A 19,517-nucleotide genomic window follows, 5' to 3' on the forward strand; every position below is an offset into this window, starting at 1 on the left:
TACGGCGGACAACGGGGCAATGCTTTCTGCTCGACTGCTTTCTAAAACAGAAGATGAAAATGGAATTTGAACGGACAGACCCTGTGCAAGATGCAGGACCGAGTTTGCAGCTCTGGAAGTCTTCGGCCGTGCAATGCAACTGCACCGGCAGATACAAGAGCTCCTCAAGAATCTTGCTACCGTCATGAATGCAAGAAGCAACAATCTCCACAAAAACACCACGCCTTACTCCTCAAAGGTCAGTTTTAGAAATATTAGTATCGATGCAGAGATCAAACACACGCAGTTGAGACTGAAGGGGTAAATGAGACTTGTTGCTCACGTGCAACTTATTAAACAGTTATGACACAACTCACCATTGCATACCACTAGCATAGAAGGTGAGGCATGATACAGACCTAGAGGTTATGGATGCACTGTTCAGTTTAGAGATTCGAACAGAACACATCTCCAACATAAAGATACTTTATATAAGCGATAGAATTAGAAGTCTTTACTTGAAATCAAGCAAGATGGTACCAACTATCAAGTACTAGTTTGGTATTGAGGTGCTTTTATAAAACGTGGGTATCAAAAAAAGCTAAGCTCAAAAAAGTGTTTGGTAAACACTTAAAAACAGCTTATTTTCATAGTTTTTGGTGAAAAAAAGCTGAAAACATGAAGCAGCAAAAATGAGCTTATTCTCACAGCACAGCAATACCAAACCAGCCCAATTCTACTGCAGCTTGAGAAAACAATCAGAACAGAGTCCAACCCCACAGAGGCAAGGACTATCAGTCCTTTGCAACTATTGTGAAGCACAAATGGATCGCATGATGCTGTTGATCGTTTGGCGTTTAAAAAATCAGTTATCCAGATGGGAAAGATGTATCCTTGGGGGAAGCAAAGGATAATGTCAACGATAAGATATGTGAACCACATAACAAATGTAGGACATTGGAGGAGAACATAATTCCAAGTCACTATAACTCAAGATCACACATTTACTTCAGCTCCATATAATGCACGAAAATAAAAATACTTCATTTTGAGTAATTAACTTGCGACGCGCACACACAATCACAATTTTCCGAGTTACTGAGGGTGCCTACTCTGCTACCTACGAAAAGAATTGATATTTGCATCTACACAGTTCATAAAATCTCACAGAAAAAGGCTCTGTTTGCATAGTTCGTATGTGAACGTACAGATGTTGTTATAGTATTATATAACAACATCATTCTACCAAATGGAAGACAGAACAAAGGTAATACTCCAAGATAGCAGTTTAGGCACAAAAGCAGAACCCTTTCAGCTAAAAATGCTACTCAGTACAGTAATCCAGAAATCTGTACCTGATTTAGTCTGTCCAATTGAAAAGCATGTGATCTAACAAAGCCAAAACCTTCTTCACGCCCTCTGATTCATCGCCATTCGCCCCAACCCCAACACACCCCAAAGCCTCATTCAACTCCACTGCCTCCTTAATCCTAGCCTCCCTCAACAACCCCCTATAAACCCACTTCCTCACACCGCCTCCCGGCACGATATTCGCACCCAGCATTGCCCTCAAAACCTTCAAACCCTCCCAAACCATCCCTTTCCTACAAAACCCATTAACCAAAACCTCACAAACTCTCTCATCGAGCACACACTGGGACCCTGGCCTCACCAACCAGCTGAACATCTTGAATGCCTCTCTGGGTCTGTTTCTCTTGAAGTATGAGGCAATGAGCATGGTTGCGATGGGCGTAAGGTGGGGATGCGAAGGCGGGTTGTGTCTGAGGCGGGTCAAAAGCGACATGGGTCGGGCCAGGTCGGGTTGGGAAGTGAAGGAGTGGATGAGGACGGAGAGAGAGACGGATTCGAGAGGTGGGTTTGCGAGCAGGGCGGTGATGGCGAGGTGGGTCGCCGTGTCGAGGTGGTTCAAGAGGCAGAGGCGCGGGAGGAGGAGGTTGATCATTGTGAGATCTTCTTGGGTTAGGCTTTCAGGTTGGGGTTGTTTGGTTCGTTTTGGTGCAGTGATTGACTCAGAAGCTGAAGAGGAGATGGAAAATGAGAGCGGTGTGGTTGTGAATTTTGAGGCACGGGAGAGGATTTGCAATGGTTTCTGAACTGATTTCATTGTCATTTTTGCATTTCTCTCAAGTCCGGTTTCAGTTTGAGAAGAAACAGTATGTACATACGAACCAAGAATAAAAGAAAACTAACCAAAAATTTAAAATAAATAAATAAATTTAATGAAAAAGTATAAATAAAAGTATAATGAATAAAGGAAAAAGTAAAAATATGATTTTTTTTGTTAAAAGTGAATAGGAAAGTGATAACCACAAACCTATTCGAATAAATTAAAAAAGATTAATAACAAAAAATTAAAAATATTATATAAAAATAAAGATGTGAATAGCATTCTCCTCTAAAATGTAGAATGAGTTACCATAAAAAAAAATGATTTTTTTTTATTTTTTATTGCATTTTTTTATTAACACACGTTTTTTTTTTTTAATAATGAAAACACAAGTTTTTTTTACGCGTTAGTAAATATCATAGAAGAGAATTGAAAAACCGAAGTAATTCTAACACTTCGTTTGTGTAAACATTAACAAATTCGAAGAAACCAGATTTCGTTGACAGAAATTGAATCGCACAAAAACTTTATTTATCTCTACTAATTAATAAAACACTCATTATCAACTAAAATTATATAAAATTGTCAGTTTAACCTTCTAATTAAAACAAAACATGAATAAGAAATATGGGGTAGAAATGTAATTTCACACAATCAAATTTTGTTTTTTTTTTTTTCAAAATCTCAACTACATGTAATCCTAACATATCTCTAATTAAAAAATAATAATAATACTCACTCCCACATTCTCTATCACTCCCTTCCTCTCTCCTTCTATTTCAAAAACAAAAATAAAAAAAAATTTCTCACACACTTTGTGTGTGTTCATATGCTAGTTTGTTTTATATTTTGCTACACATCTTTTTTTATCCAACTAAAACAGTTCATATGCTAGTTTGTTTTATATTTTGCTACACATCTTTTTTTATCCAATGCTACACATCTTTTTTTATCCAACTAAAACAGTTCATATGCTAGTTTGTTTTATATTTTGCTACACATCTTTTTTTATCCAACTAAAACAGTTTAAACTCAATCACTTGTGTCCGAAACGTGTGTATCATAATGCAAACAAGTTGCCCCACCATTTGGGAGGTTTGATCCAAGGTCCTATTCTTTTATTTTCGCAAACGCGATCAGGTCAATTTAGCTCTGCCTCTAACCACAGGATCTTGGATCAAACCACATATCATTTGGGAGGTTATCCAAGGTCCTTTTTTCTTTTTTTTTAGCAAACGCGATTACGTTTCTGCTCTGCCTCAAAAGTTTTTATGCAACTTATCTGTAGACTGCTGCAAATCTGTAAAGTCTCGCATAATATCTAATTTTTCCCACCTTTGTTGGCATGGACTAGAGATTGTCGCAAAAGTGCTTTTGTGTCGGATGCCCAACATTTCCTCAAAGATAAATCTAGGAGGTTTGATCCAAGATGCTATTTTTCATTTTTGCAAACGTGGTCAGGGAGGCTTGAACCAAGATACTATTTTTTCATTTTCGCAAACACAATCAGATCAGTTTCTGCTCCATCTCAGAAATGAAAGTTTTTATACAACTTATATGTAGACTGCTGCATAATTTGTCAAGTCTCGCATAATTTCTAATTTTTCCCCTTGTTACCATGGGTTAGAGATTGTCTCAAACATGTTTTGCGTTAGATGCCCAACATTTTCTCAAAGATACTCCGCTAGTATGTTTAGTTCCTTCCAATACCCCATCTTTATGTAAAAGTGAAATGAGATGAGTAATTAATTAATGATAGTGATTAACTGAGATCGAGGATACTAGTTTGTCACAGAGGAGATTTCTTCAAAAATGAAACAAACCTACTCATAGCTGCCAAGTGAAATTTTTGTTTTATATACACACACACATGCTTTACTTGTCAATTAATTTTCATGAATTTGGTATTTACCTTGCACGATAATTGCCAAGCACATGATCGTTATTCATGAATACAAAACAATCCAAAACCTTGAATGACAAATCACAAGTATAAGATGAGTTCATATATTGATCCTTGTTTTATCTCAAACCGAAATTTACATCTGAGCACTTTTATCTACACAGAAAAGAGTGTTATGGGGAGAAAATCTCCTGCATACAGCAGATATCTCCCAAATACATACTATACTATTGTATACCGTATCCGAATGGAAGCTTTCACTGCTTTCACTGCTTTACCTAAGTGCTAGTAAATGGAGTTGAGTATCCACAGGAAGCGTTTGCGTACAAACAGTCCGGCTCACGGATACCCTTTCACTGGAATAGGTGGTTTAGCTTGTGTTTCTGCAGATAGCAGCAACAATTTTAAGGACAAATTGTTAACAAGGGATAAGACTGCTTATCAAGGCAAAGAATTAGTTACCTTATACCGAGCCTTGTCGTTGAGGTTCTGAGTCGGCGGTGTGCACTTGACTGGCCTGCTGACTGTCCAGAGGCATGTATTGCGACATGATAGCCGTGATCTCAGAGTCCATGTAAGACTGTGATTGAAGTAAAAGAAAAATTAACAGGGGTAGAGTTCCTAAATTAATACGCAAATCAAACCAAGACGGATATATAGAGCTCGCCAAAGGAAATCTTTAGACATACTCGAAGCCTGTATTTGTAGAAGATGTAACCGGCTAGGCCAACTCCCGACACAGCCGCAAGGACCATGAAAGTTAAAAACCAGGCAAATCTTGATCCATGTCTCTCTGCATTTAAATGGATGAACAAAAAGTTAAGACATACATTTTGCAGGATGGAAAACATTCCCACTATCAACGCTGCCCCGTGCCGAGCAACAATTAATTAGTGATAACGACTCAAATGTGATGTCTTACCAATACAAGTATCTTGCTCCTTCATATACAACTGGCCTCCCTTACATTCGCAGTTGTACCCGCCCCAAGTGTTCTTACAGCTGCAACCATCACACTGACAAGCGGTTTTCGCCTTGCATTCATCAATATCTGATGCACAGTAAGAACGAATGTAAGAAAGGATGAAAACATGATTTACGGATATATTTGGATTTCAAAAAAAACCTTGAAACGTTGAATATTTAGTGTACAAGAAGAAAATTAATCTTTGAGAGTTATTAGTCATAGTGGAACTCAAATCACCTTCGCATTTATGACCGTCCCCTTGAAAGCCTTGTGGACATTTGCAGCCAGATAACTCAGAATTCTGTTTGGGTTTCGAAAAGAAAAAAGAGAAGAATTATGATAAGAAAAAAATAAGAACATGACGAAGTTTTGAGGTCTAAGAACTTCAAATTGCAAGAGAAATCTGTTCAAGAAGCACAGAGAACAACTAATGAAGTGAAAGATTATGATAAAGATCACTGAACTGAGCAAGCTGAGAAATGCAATCCATTTTTAGATTCTGACCAGCAACCTCCATTGTTTATAGCACATCTTGCAGGTCCAAAAGCTGTCAAGAAAAAAGTAAATTTTTTGAGACTTGCAACCCACATGTTCCAATAAAGAGGAGAAATTTGTTGCAATTGTCATAAAGAGGTGGTCTACCATGGCAAGATATATAACCATCGCCTTTATACTGAACACCGTTCACAAGAGGGCACTCACAAACTCTTCCCCTAAATGTGTCCTGACAAAAGGAACGAATTAACATGCAGTTAAAATCTGTAATGCAGGAAGATTTTCTTAAGTGGCTTCAACTGTAGAATGTACATGTAAATTTTCTGCATACCTTGCAAGCAGTTATATTAGATTGGATGTCCTGCCAACAACCGCCATTCCTTCCAAGGCACTCATTTGTCTCGAGGTCTGTTGAAATAACACGGTGGATTGGGAGGGGAGGAGGGAGAGGAACGGAAAAAGACATCAGTACGTTATTCAATCATCAAGAAACAGATATCAAACAGTATAGAATGGAAAGTGAAATAAGAACACCAACCTCCAGTCAAACAAATAGGAGGATCAGCCGTCTCCTTAAATCCAGCACATATGGCCTTTAGCACAGTAGTTCTCTCTAATTTTCCTTCGGATCAGTTAAACAACAAACTTCAGGATTCTGATTTAGTATTAAATGTTTCCAACAATTGAAATGAAGGAACCAATGTAAATTCATATATGGTTTCTAGCAAAAGCTTAAACAATGTCGGCAAAAGTGTGACAAACCTCGAAACTGAACATTGTTAATAACCAAAGTCGGCAAGATGGCAATATCACCACGAGATCCTCGTCCAACCTAAATATAACAAAACGAAAAGGAAAAATGAGATAACTCTGCGGCTAAATTAAAAAGCTGATTATACAAATCCATTTTGCTTATGCATCTTTGTAAATGTTGTGGTTTTGAAAGATATGTGCAGTAAGTATGTCTGACCTGGATTTCTTGTTCGGCTTTTAGCACTGCATTCTCGATATCATCTTCAGGATTACCCATACATTTTTTTATCTTGTCAACGGGCAAATCTGCAGCAATCAGATTAAAGCTATTAAAACCACAAAACAAGCATTTTTCCCGTACACATTACACAGAAATCAAAACATGCGATTTACCAAGTGATTTCATGACATCCTCAGCGCATTCTTTGCTATACTTCTTTTCTTTCATTGAACATCTGATATGGAAGTCTGTCACATAGTCCCACCAAACCCATGACCGGCCGCTCTCATTGGCAACTCTATGCACACAAAGCTGCCTCAAGTTCTCGTATACCACGTCCTTCCCTTGGTACCCTTCTCCCAAATCTTTCTCAGGATCCGGTGCACAATACCTCCCATGGTTTATGCATTGAGACTTGCACTGCGTTGTAAGGATGAAAGCCCGAGGACAAAACCAAGTTATATAATGTGGAGTGAAGAGGGTGTAACCCCCTCTCTCAAGAATCTGAGCGTGACCCTTGAAATTTTTTACAAATGTCATTTGCTCATCACAACGAGCCCCACACTCGTCGTTGCTGTTTGTCCAGAACTCGTATTCAACTCTTTGATCGGGGTGTGGCATGGACTCTCTCCAGTCAAGTTTCACCATAACACCTTCCTTCTTCTTTAACGCTTCCTTCAAGCTATCACCAAAAGCTTTCTCTATCAGAGCTGATGGAATTCCAATCCTCTCTATGTAACCATCTGCATCAGTGCTCTCTTCTGGGGAATCCATTGTTATTAGAGGCTCTTCAATGTTGTCTGCCACTAAAACAGCCTTAGCTCCAGCCTGTTGAGCATTCCACACCTTCAAAGCAAAGTAGCAACCTACAAGGGCAGTAGCACAAAGTTCAAACTACAATTCCAATAGCATTGGTTGTGTAACATCAGACCCACTTAGAATTCAATCTGTCACTAACAAACAATATAAACAATGTTAAGTTACCTATCATCAAACAAGGCTATTGGTGAGAGATTCTACCATACAACCGAGGTATATATATCCCCTTCTCTCAATCTCTCACATCACGCGATGAGAGAGATAGACTGGTTGCTAGAATTTGCCCCTCTTGGCACGGAGGAATTACAAAATACAAAGAAACCAATATCTATTGAACGGTAAGCTAAAGCCAAAGAGAAATAGAGTGGGGGACTGGAAAGAGACTTTTGATAAGTCGGTTTTACCAAATAGAAGGGAAAGTGGAAGAACAAGGGAAAAAGCAGAGCAACCACACGAAAGAAAGTTCAAATCCACAATCTCCAAAACAGCATCCGAATTCCGAAAAAGGAAAAATACGCATCTCATCCTTGCCGGAAAACGCACCAAATCGAAACAAATTCAAGTCCAACAAGAAAAATAACTCTCAACCTTTTGCTAAATCTATATGCTTTTTCAAAAGAAACTCAAAACACACAACAAAAAGGGAAATTTAACTATAAAAACAAGCCATGCAAAAACAAACACATACCAAATTGATTTCTAGACACACTTTGCTGAACTTGCATCTTCATCATTCAAATTCTTAACAATAATGGAAAATGATCTCAAGTCAACCTACTAATCGAAATTGTAAGTGGGGATTCAAACATGCGACCCTGTAATACTCTTAATCACTTGAACTACAAACCGCCCTGCCCGGAGTTTGAAATTTAATAAATGAAGAGAGACATGATGATTGATTGATTTACCTCCGCGATCAAGTAAAACAATGGTGGAGCGACAGTTTCTCGACTTGAAAGGCTTGTCACCCTCAAAAGCTTCACACCCGGAAGACCCTTTTTCAGGATAGACAACAGCGCCCACCAGGGAGCCTCCATAGTTCGGCCGCCCAAAGTTGCCGATAGCACCGTCGTGCTTCGAGCGCACGCTCATTGGATAGAGAACCTTAATGCTTTCCGTCTCCACCACAAACCTTGCAAACACATGGTTCTCAAAAACTGATAACACCACCACAAAAAAAGCTGTGAGCTTTGGCAGAAAAGCCATGCAAGAAGAGACTTGTTTGTATATTTTTGAGAAAATAAGAAGTGGGTTTTCTGTGTTTCTGGGGTTTGAGAGGTATAGAGGAGGTGGAAGAAAATGGCGATGCGTCCTTGAATGGACTTTGCAACGGTCTACGGGTGGGGGGGGGGGGGGGGGGGGCGGACTAGAAAATAAGAAAGGGTTAGTTGGTCCGGTTCGGTTCACAGAGAGAGAGACAGAGAGAGAGAGGTTGTTTGTCGTGTAAAAAGGGGGTTTAAGTTTTTCTTTCAATCTATAACGTAAAGGAAACGACAGGTGAGAGAGAAGAAGGTTAGTAGACTGCGTCATTGGAACCACTTCTACACGTTGAGAGATTTTTGAGTGTGTCTGTAATACGAGCACATATCATAATATAAATAGATGAATACTTGAAAAAAAATTTGTAACACTTCTATAATAATGTAACACGACACCTCATATTTACTTGTAAGTGAGAGGTATTAGATTTGATTTTCGTCAAAGGCGAATTTGAACTACATTATTGCTAGCCCATTATGAGGCTAAGCACATTCCCTCCTCTTAATGTAAATAATATCGTTTGTTGAAAAAAAAAAAAATTCATCCTACTTGATACTTGATAGGAATCTTGGCAGAGGGAAGAGAGAGGGGGAGAAGGAGAGAAGTCAAGGAAACTTTAAATGAATTTTAAGTCGTTAATTAATATTACCTAATTCTTGATAGGAAAAACATGTGTGTTGATTAATGTTAATTTAAGGTTTATTACTTCATTTTGAAGGTACAAATAGGGTAATGCTATTTGTTAAATTTTCATTAGAGAGTTAATTGGTGTAGGTATAAATATAATTCATATAGGGACTATAAATCAATGACCTTTCTCTTCTAAAAATCGACAAATCTTGGACTGCCAAAATCTGTGTTCTTTTTTTTTATTCTTTTTAGGAAATAAACCTTATTAAGAAAAAGAGAAACTCCTACAACATTTTAGAATTCATACATTAAAATACAAACGTTTAATGTGCCTCGCTAAAAAGTATCTAATTTAAATATAAATATGATTAATATTGTGGCCAATGAAAATAATAGCATCTACTAAGTGAGATTGAAAGATCTGATAAATACCCACCTCTTTTATTTAACTTTTTTAACTAAAAAGCTTTTGTCCTTTCAAAACTGAGTCTCCTTAAGCAATGCATGAGAGAGAGAGAGAGAGAGAGAGAGAGAGAGAGAGAGAGAGAGAGAGAGAGAGAGAGAGAGAGAGAGAGAGTTCCCATTAATTAAACTAGTTTTACATGAGAAAATCAAAGTTAAGACTTTTTTAACATATTCATTCAAAGCACAATGATGCATGCAGATTAAATTTTTTATATGTTAGGTGCAACTCCATTCATTTATGTTGGGTGGTGTTTTGATATGTAATCACACTAATATGTTTCCAAAATTACTTTAAACTTTTGAGATCAGCTTAACTAAGTCATGTCTCACGCCTTAAAACGATTGATTAGGGATTGACTGATTGTATGTGGAATATCTGGTGCAGGGCAAATAAAGGTTGAGGAGGAAAACAAATTGATGTATTAAGTTTTAGAGTGATATGAACGGTTAGTCACCGTCCCGATTAATCCTTAAGCGTTTGAAAATTAGAAAATGATGCTTAGACCTGCTTAGATGTTTGCCTAGTCTGCTCAGACCTGCCTAAGCCGCGAATCTCACTTAGACAGAAAATAGATAATTATTTTCATTTTGCATTTTATTTTTTCAATAAATTCTAAGAGACTTGTTGAAAACTTAGATGAACACATATTATGTGTTTGTTCCCTATGTTTTCATTATGTTCTAATATTTTATAGTTTATATGTCATTCTATTTTATAATTTATGTAACCCAATGTAATTATGTGTTTTTTTAAGTATAAGCATGAAATCAGATATACAGCGTATAATAAATTAACTTAAATCCGTCTAATCTGCTTAGGTCCGCCTAGACGTTACACTCTAACCCACCGCCCATCTACCTCTTTGCGTTTTTAGAACCTTGGTTATGAGTAAGTCAAGTCTCTAATTCCATATTCTCAGCAGAATGGGTCAATTGTGCAAGGAGAAGAACACATATAGAGTAAGTGGAAGACTTGACTTAAAAACATTATACATCTCAAGTCTTCTCTAGAACAGTAAAGGGAAAATTGATGTCCTTACACGGCAAGTGTGAGTGCCTAAGGGGGCAAAGCAATTAGAATAAAATTATTGAATTTATTCTACTACCCAATGCATCTCGTTCGACATGAAGAATCATTCTTCAACTTCATGACACAAATCACAAAATTCTATAATCCTATTGGGGGGACGTGAGATCGTGGATTGCGATGTTCTCTTGTCACATTTGTATGTGTTTATTCCTTTTTTTTCTTTTAAATTTTACCTAATTCTAAGCTGCATACGTAAGTGGAATTAAGTTGAAGAATTAAAAAATAGAATTGGGATTTTTAAGATAAGGAATAAACAAATCATAGATAAATCCAAGCAAACTTTTCCTAGGCATTTGCCTCCGATCTAATCAGAGAATCGAATTGATTATTGAAATATGATTTTAATTAGTTGATTTATTAGCAAACAAGGAAAAATATTATTTAGACGGATGAATAGATTGACTTTAAAACAACAATTAATTACTATTGCTATAAAACAAACTCGTATTTTATCTCCGTTGTCCTATTGGGAAAATGGGTTACGTGTTTTCGGTGTTTTATGGGGCTTGAGAGCTACAAGTGGTAGAAGAAAATGGGGGCGTACATTAACTAGAATATAAGAAAATGCCCGCATCGAAAATTGACTGATTCCAGTTAGTCTAGACACAACTAAAACCAAACGGTCCAACAAATCCTACGGCTGTATACATCGGCGGCGTAATTCAGTTTGCTAAGCTAAAGCGGTGTGCTTCTCTCTTTTCACTCAATTTAGCTTATATTCCTTTTTTTTTTTTTTTAATTAACGATACTATTTACACTAATGGAGAAGTATCCACTAAGTCTAGCAAATAAGACGATTCAAATTCGTCTTTATCAAAAATCAAACTTAAAACCTCTCACTTAAAAATGAAGATGAATACCACTAAACAGTAATCCTGAATAGCTAGCTCAAATTAGATTAGAATCAATAAACAACAGCAAAAGCCAAGGCAAGGCCGACGAAACCCAAAGGTCCAGCAGCCAGAACCAAATATGGGTTGTATTGGAAAAATAAAAACAAGCCTATACCCCAGGTTGTTTTGGGCAGCTCAAGCAGCCAAAAGGCGAAGAACAAAAACAAACAGGACATATCACCTCGGCATGACAAAATTTGCACACAGGGGGCATCACTTACAGCATACCGGTCCGTCGAATGGCATCAGAACAAAATGGCTTTAACAGTTTGGATTCCTAGAGAAGAAGGGTAATTTCAACAGAAGATCATCCATAAATGCTGCTTAAATCCAAAGTTAACATATGACGTGCTCGATTACAATTTTCGGATGATAACTCTCAAATATCTATAACAGGAAAACCGAACACAAAGACAGCCTTAAGGATAATGTTATCGTATTGGGCGAAAATTGGGCATTCTGTTCTTCTATCAAAGAGTTAAATATGACGCCTCTTAACCTTTCCTCCCTTGCCGTGGCGCCTTCTTTTGCCCACCTTGAACACCCTTTTGGATTTCTTACTTACCCCACCAGCAGGCTTCAATGCAGCTAATCTTTCGTTGACAGCATCCATGTCCACATCTATTAGAAGAATACAACATCAGCATGGTTAAAGTTGAAAATAGCGGACAGATAAATTAATTGATGCTGAGTAGCTAGAAAATACTGTACGTCAATGACAATGCGAATTGCTATGCATCTCAAAAAGGACACTCAAACTTTGTAAATCAACACTTGCCTGCATAATATAATCATAAAAAAGGCAGGCATCATATAATTACATTTATGAATAAGAATACGAGAATACAACCTAAACATTACTAAAAAGTACTCACTTAAATTTTCTGAAAAATGAGCTCGCCAAACGTGTGATCAAGAGAACGTATATTATTAATTACCTATGCTAAAACCCATGGTGCCAATAATTCTCACCAACCGACCTACACTTTTATCTCGCTTGAGAAACTTTCCGAAGACAAGAGTTGGTTAAAGTTAGAGCAGATATCCAACACTAAGGGATGCAGAAAATAAAAATCTACATAGCTTGAAATAAACTGCTGAAACAAGGCACCCCCTGCCCCCATCTAATTCGATTTGTTCATTTTACGTTAAAATCAACTTTGAATTCAGACAACATGTATTAACCAAGCATCGGAATCATGCTGTAAACTGAAATTAACTTCCAAGAAAGTTCCATACTAAAAGCTTCTGCCTAGTGTTTAAGCCAGCTACAATGTCCCCACTTACAAATGAGAATCCCAAGTACACAACTCACTTTTTGAATAGTATCTTCCGAAAATACAAACCTACTCTAGTAGTTTTGACGACGAAATGTTCACTCTTTCAAAACACTCCAATTATAATTTTCTTCCCTCTGTTGCTGATTAAAATTTCAGTTGTTCCCTAAACAATAATTCCATCACAAAACGTGTACTGTCTGTCAATCTATGGATGCATATATGTTATGAGTTAGCAATAAAAAGACCATTTTTTTCAATCAATATGTATCGAAATCGCACATTGCAAGAGCAGGGCATCACAAAAAGCAAGCGGATTGATAGAAATCTAAGCAAAACTAGCAGATGGGTAATGAAAAAAATGAAGAAAAATGGGTGGAAACACATAATTTCCAACAAATTAAGTACAAATTAGAACATGGGTAGTTGAATTTAGCACAAAATTAAAACGGGTACCGACCAAAAGAGAGCATACCCATGTTGCTCGTGGAGGCGGAGGCGCCGTTAGTGGTGGTGACCTCCATAGCAGAGGTGGATTTAGGAGGCGGCCGTACGGGAAGCTTAGGGGCAGCGAGGGCAGCTTCCTGGGCAGCGAGCTTAGCTTCGTCTTTCTTGTCGTAGTAGGGCTCCACCATCTCTCTGCGAATGGCTCTCAGCCTCTTTTCTCTCTTGCATCTCATCGACTTCGCCATTGTTTCTGCACCGCCTTCGCCTCTCTTGCTTTTTGGGTTTAGGGTTTTGCGAAACGCGAAAGGGCAGAACCAGTATTTACGTTTGGTATTTATAGTTCGGTAGAGTCCCATTGGTTCGGTTGATTGGTTGGGGGTGAATTGGTCTTTTTATTCTGTTATTTGGAATTCCAATTTTATCCCTGAATGCATTAATAAATGGAAGTGATTTTCGCAATCATTTTCTCCTCCGCCTCAAGAGATTTTTCAATGTAACCGTCACAAGGGATGATATACCACGTGTCATTATACAAATGATGGGAAATGTGTGTTAAAAATTAAAACTTCCTACCACTTACATAAAAACACTTGGTGTACTACCCGTGTTCCCGTCACAATGAAAATTTTCTCATGCGCCGCCATCGCTTTTCCTTAGCTTCAGGATTGAATAAAAAAAATGACTCCTTTTTATTTATGTCCCTTGAGTATGTAAATCACCATTCAATAAGATATCGATTTCAACACCCCTACGCCATTCTTTAAATACCCTTAAATATTTCCAGTAATGGTTGCCCAAAGTTCGGGGATGGAGGTGATTCAGTGACGTCTGCCATCCGAGTTGGATGCCCACATCATGTAATCCACAAAATATGATTCAACTAAATAATCTCGCTAGCATTACATCGTCACACATCATTTCCACCCATCTATATTATAGCTTGCATATATTATATCATGAAATATATACTGTCTCTCACCAATGTTATAATGCGTAGGCTAGTGACAATATTAGGGTCACAAACCACATTTTCTCCAATTTAAGATGGGAGCAAAAAACGAAATAAACTTAGATGATCGGTTAAGTGAGGACTAAAATGAAAGAGGAGGAGAATAGAGCAGTTTATAGTGAATAATGGCCATAAATTTCGTACTCTTCTTCTCATATGAATTTACTGATATCCACAGAACAAGAAGACACGGAGTATCGGACTTCCATTTTACCACTAGAAAACCAATTCACAAGATCAACTGGTAGTCTGCTTCCTCTCCCTTCGGTCGCTTCGATCTCATGGCTTGCCTACGAATTCCACATCAAACAGAAGAACTGAATCTGGTGGAATAATACACGAGCCTGCACCATGCCGTAGAATGTTACACTTCATCAGGTTCTACTACAAACACAGGGAACAAAATGGAAAATGCCTAACATGACTGACTGACTGCTTACCTCCTCTACACCCAGCTCCTCTTCCGCCATATGCAAGTTCCGGAGGAAGCTTCAACACACGTTTTCCCCCTAATCAAGTTGAAAAACAATCAACTTCCTGATGCCGATTATATGAGTAAGAACACAAGAGTAAACAGTGTAATCGTGGATTTTGTACAATACCGGCAAGCATTGGAGGAATTCCATCGCCGCCTAGAATACCTTGATCCCACCCTTTGATGACCTGTGAAATTTACAGAATACAATACTTCAGTTCAATCTAGGGGTAGAGAAAACCGCTATGTGTGCTACACTTACTGATCAATAAGTAATGTGATAACTAAATGCAGTAAAAATAATTACGTTTGAGTTAAATTCTGAACCCTGCAAAAGATGGGGTGATTTCTTTCAAGAAGGTTGATACGTTCTATAGGCACAAGGTTGCACACATTCGGCGCAAGGAGAGATGGTTCTAAGCCTTGGCAACAGCACAAAGATACTACCTTCTGCTGCTCTGCATTGTTTCCATTGTCCTACTTCCTTAAAAATTCAACACAATGCTCCCTCTCCTATCCATATTACATACTCCAAATTTCGGGCTTGATCCGAAATCATTCGATCATTTTTTTTCCCTTTCAGGCAACAATTTATCACAAAGAAAGCCCCTAAACACCGTCAAGTAAGGTTCTTGAGCTATCAAATCAAAACTCCGAAAGCAGGACACCGCCAAATTTAGACAAGTTCATAGCTCAAACAAAACAGATTTCTTGATTTGATATTGGACAAGGCAATTAGGCACAACATTTGCTGAAAATTATGAACACATTCATATGACTCATAGATGTACAATTAGCGACATACCTCACCAACACCGACACGAAAAGTAAGGGGCTTCCCACGATTGTAGCTGCTATCAAACACCTTTCCATTCTCCAATTTCCCAACATAGTGTGCCTGTGCATTTGTTTCACAAAATTGTTCAGAACCCACATGCAAAAACACCCTAATCATAATTACGGTCCTTAATATTGTGTTTGCTTCAAGAATTTAAATACATAAACAAGAAAACCCAGTTTGTAGAATCCAGTAATAGGCTTTGATTATCTGGAAAAATAAATTCCTGATTAATTACCTTAATCAGCTGTCCTTGAACAGCCTCAGGGCCATACCCCACAACTTTGTCACAGAAAGCAAGGCCAGAAGGAGCCACAGTTAGCTCACAAGCTGCTGCCCCCTCAGCTGCTTTGGTGGGCTGAGGATGAAAAAGCACATCAAGAAGCCCAAAGCAGAAGCCAAAACCAATTGCTTCTCTTCTGCTGAACAAATTTGGCTTCTCATTATTCTGCAGTTGTTGGGAAGAAGAAGAAGAAGAAGATAAGCTTCTGTGTGGGTGGCTTAAGATTTTGAGTTTTGGGGATTCTGATGTGCTGAGATGATCCCTTTGGAGCAAAATGCTGGGTGTTTTCAAGTTTCTGGGATTGCAAGTGCCAAGTGAAGATGCCAAGGAATTCATTTGCAATTTTGAACCAACCAGTTACCAACCGAGAGATAAAACAAAGATTGGCTTCTGCAATAAAGTTGTGGTGAATGTTATATGGACCAACCCAAAGTAGGACCTCATATGGGCTAAAGATGTCCCAATTAGGATTTGTCAGTGACTATCTGGAAAGCCCAATTAGGATTAGCCAAATTGGATTTAACGGGACAAAAATAAACAACGGTGTGCATTATGAAATCATTTATAAGATAAAACTATAGCGAATTTGAAAAATGTGACAGAATAAATTACGTTTCACGCATGTTGAACAGTTGTTGCAACATTCGTCATAATTTCTCTTAAAATTAGTTTGTGTTTACACAGTTATTACGCGATAGATATATGTCACAGAATAAAGGTATATTAGTACAAGAAACTTATAATTTGCTCGAGATGATACAACTATTGTATTTCAAACTTATCAAGCACTTCTATGTACGTTAATTTTCTATAAGTTTATATGTCAATGTGAATATCACTATCGTATCATCTCAAGCGTGGCCTCATGTGCATTACACACCGAAAAAACCGTATACCCTTTTTCTTCTTCTACACACCATTGCATTTTTTTTTTTTGGGTAATGAGAAAATACTTGGGAGAAATAAGAAATGAAGATATTCCGAATCTGTTAAAATATGGACGCTCATTTCAGTCAACGCCCCTCCCGATCCCCCTACCTCTCTCTCTCTCCTTGACCTAACTTCCCAGGGATACAAGATTTCCGTCCGTTCACCGGTGGCCTGAGAGATTGTTTAAGGTGTGTGCAGAGTACCTTATATTGTTTTCGTTTCAATTTGCTTTCGATATTTTTGTATTTTTCGAAATTCCGGGGTTTGTTTGTGAAAGATTGGAACTTTAAATTGTGAAACCCTGCGTCTTAAATATAATTCTGTGTTAAAAAAATAAATAAAAATTTGGGGCACCCGCACTGTACATAACTTGTTTGAACAGAAAATTTACGCAATCTATATTTTTCTCTCAGGTGATATTTTGCAACTCGAGTAAAAGTTCAAGTGGCATTGCTATAAATTTCCCCGACTTTCACTCCAATTTATGTTTCCAAGTGTCGATCTTACCCCATCAGAATTCTTTGGAAGGAGAAATTTTTAGTTATAACAAGAATACGGATGTACACTACGTGTTTTTATGCAAGTGGTGGAAAATTTTAATTTTTAAGTTATTAACCTTTTAAGACATATAACCCATCATTTATTTAGGGATACATGGTGTAGCACCTCATGTGACGGTCACACTAAAAATCTCTCATTTGGAAGCTTGCTACCAAAAGTAAATATATAGCTGCAGCAGAATAGTATATCACCCAGTGACCATCAGAGTTGATCACGATGATATGCATTGAAGATCTTCCTGACCCTTTATTGGTTGAAATCCTTTGTCGACTTCCTTGCAGTAAAGTTGTTTTTCAGTGCAAAAGTGTGTCGAAGCGTTGGTTACGTCTCATCTCCGATCCTTCTTTTCTTCGCCGTTTTCTATGTGTCCAAAGCGTTCAACAGAAGCCCATCCTAAGTACTCTAGTTATATTGGCCTTTAGCGACGTGGAGCTAGGGGGCACAAAACTGAAGTCTTTCTTCCGCCCGCCCCACAAGTCCACAATGGTGAAGTTGCACCATTGGGAGTGGGATTCATGTGTGATCCATACTACAACTCCTCTTCTCGAGAAGACAGTAGCAGTACAAATTTTGATATCATCCAGCTTAATACTGAGTATAGGTGGACGATTGTGCGAATGGTTCGGAATTTGTCAGATGCTGGCTACCATGTGGAGATGATCTCTTCTGAGACTAGAGGTGAATGGAGAGAATTGGCTCTGTTATGCAGCCCACAACAGTTAAAACACTTGCAAAATATTCATACTGATATTTAAGGTTTCATTTCTTATTCAGCTGTTGCTCACAATAGAAAGTTTTATTGGTTGCCTGCTACTTCTGAATGTACTTTTGAGTTGGATCCATTCATTGCTAATAGTAATGGTGATAATGTTGCTAAATGTCATTTCATCGACGAGCCAGACGCTCTTTTTATTAGCGCAAGTAACTGGCATCTAGGTGTGTGCAAAGGGTGTCTGCGGATGTGCAAGGTGGGATTAGGTGCTGATGATCCCTTCAGTGTTTGGGAGCTGAAATTGCAAGAGGCGCCCGAGGGAGATTGGGAATTTGAATGGTTAGCCGATAGAATAACCCAGCCTTTCGATGATATTCCTTTGTTCTCTGAACAGGAAGACAGAAGCTGCACGGTTGAGATGCTAAGTTTCCACCCGAATAATCAAGATATCATTTATTTCAGATTTGATCAACACATTGTCACGGGCAACTTTCGCGAAGGAAAGTTAGAGTTAGATATAGCTCCAAAGACTCCGTTTGATCTCGGTTCTTGGAGAGAGGTCCGCATATTTGCGCTCCCATGATGACCGACGCCAGTTCCTAAACTCTAGGAACTAGTCCTTTTAGTTACTTTTGGTTGTTTGCTAGCCTGTGGCGTGTGTACCTCTCATTTCATTTCATGTTGTTTCTTATGTCAGGTTAAACTTGGTGTTCTTGTATTTCTCATTTACGTTTTGAACTGCATCTCATGCATTTCCTAATAAAAAAATTTAATTTCCAAAAACAAAGCAAAATTTTGAGCATTCTCATTTAAGTTTACCAACAATAATATAGTATAATTGCGAAAAATAGTTTTAAGTAGAATATAAAGTTCCTAAAACGTAAATTAGGGTTTCATGTTATGGTGAATGTTTTATGCAATCAATTTCGAAAAATATCGAACTTAAATCCTGGTTAGAGGGTACTTGGATTGGTTGTAAATATTGTGAACATGTTTGTAGAAGAATCAAAACTTCAATTGCAAAGTTCTATCTTCAATACGTTGCATCACGTCCAATAGAGACATTGAAAGATGAACATGAATTGTATTGATGATCTTCCTGACCTGTTATTGGTTGAAATCCTTTGCCGACTTCCATGCAATAAACTTGCGTTCAGATGCAAGTGTGTGTCAAAGCGTTGGTTTCGTCTAATATCCGATTCTTATTTCGTTGGCCGCCTTCTGTACCTCCAACTTGACCGGCACAAGCCCATTCTAAGTACCCTAGTTATATTACCCCGTACCCACCACAGATTTGGAGCTTGTACTACGTCTGAGCATCCAGCGTTCAAGGCGATCAATTTTCCGATGAGTTTCCTCCCTTGTTTTCGAGATAAAGAAGAG

The 19,517-nt window shown here is 38.0% G+C and overlaps 4 protein-coding genes across 4 annotated transcripts; all 4 read right to left on the minus strand.

Moving 5' to 3' along the window:
- Positions 1-50: 50 nt before the first annotated feature.
- Positions 51-2,129, minus strand: LOC137726640 (pentatricopeptide repeat-containing protein At1g12775, mitochondrial-like). The gene is made up of 2 exons (XM_068465579.1): positions 1,335-2,129; positions 51-224 (listed from the first exon to the last, which is right to left on the minus strand). The coding sequence occupies exon 1, from the start codon at positions 2,108-2,110 to the stop codon at positions 1,340-1,342; it is 771 nt and encodes a 256-aa protein (XP_068321680.1). The 5' UTR covers positions 2,111-2,129; the 3' UTR covers positions 51-224; positions 1,335-1,339.
- A 1,969-nt stretch (positions 2,130-4,098) lies between these two features.
- On the minus strand, positions 4,099-8,611 carry LOC137725607 (vacuolar-sorting receptor 6-like). Its single transcript, XM_068464350.1, has 13 exons — positions 8,173-8,611; positions 6,619-7,311; positions 6,443-6,531; positions 6,235-6,304; positions 6,011-6,094; positions 5,804-5,880; positions 5,620-5,701; positions 5,442-5,524; positions 5,215-5,278; positions 4,933-5,061; positions 4,700-4,803; positions 4,473-4,590; positions 4,099-4,393 (listed from the first exon to the last, which is right to left on the minus strand). Exons 1-12 carry the CDS (start codon positions 8,468-8,470, stop codon positions 4,474-4,476), a joined length of 1,890 nt encoding a protein of 629 aa, XP_068320451.1. The 5' UTR covers positions 8,471-8,611; the 3' UTR covers positions 4,099-4,393; position 4,473.
- Positions 8,612-11,893: 3,282 nt separating this feature from the next.
- On the minus strand, positions 11,894-13,623 carry LOC137725946 (uncharacterized). Its single transcript, XM_068464791.1, has 2 exons — positions 13,355-13,623; positions 11,894-12,223 (listed from the first exon to the last, which is right to left on the minus strand). The coding sequence occupies exons 1-2, from the start codon at positions 13,569-13,571 to the stop codon at positions 12,081-12,083; spliced, it is 360 nt and encodes a 119-aa protein (XP_068320892.1). The 5' UTR covers positions 13,572-13,623; the 3' UTR covers positions 11,894-12,080.
- A 713-nt stretch (positions 13,624-14,336) lies between these two features.
- LOC137726007 (peptidyl-prolyl cis-trans isomerase FKBP13, chloroplastic) lies at positions 14,337-16,307 on the minus strand. The gene is made up of 5 exons (XM_068464857.1): positions 15,887-16,307; positions 15,616-15,708; positions 14,938-14,998; positions 14,776-14,844; positions 14,337-14,679 (listed from the first exon to the last, which is right to left on the minus strand). The coding sequence occupies exons 1-5, from the start codon at positions 16,265-16,267 to the stop codon at positions 14,615-14,617; spliced, it is 669 nt and encodes a 222-aa protein (XP_068320958.1). The 5' UTR covers positions 16,268-16,307; the 3' UTR covers positions 14,337-14,614.
- Between the last annotated feature and the right edge of the window lie 3,210 nt (positions 16,308-19,517).

Source organism: Pyrus communis, chromosome 2 (assembly GCF_963583255.1).
Source record: "Pyrus communis chromosome 2, drPyrComm1.1, whole genome shotgun sequence".
In the NCBI taxonomy this organism is placed as follows: domain Eukaryota; kingdom Viridiplantae; phylum Streptophyta; class Magnoliopsida; order Rosales; family Rosaceae; genus Pyrus; species Pyrus communis.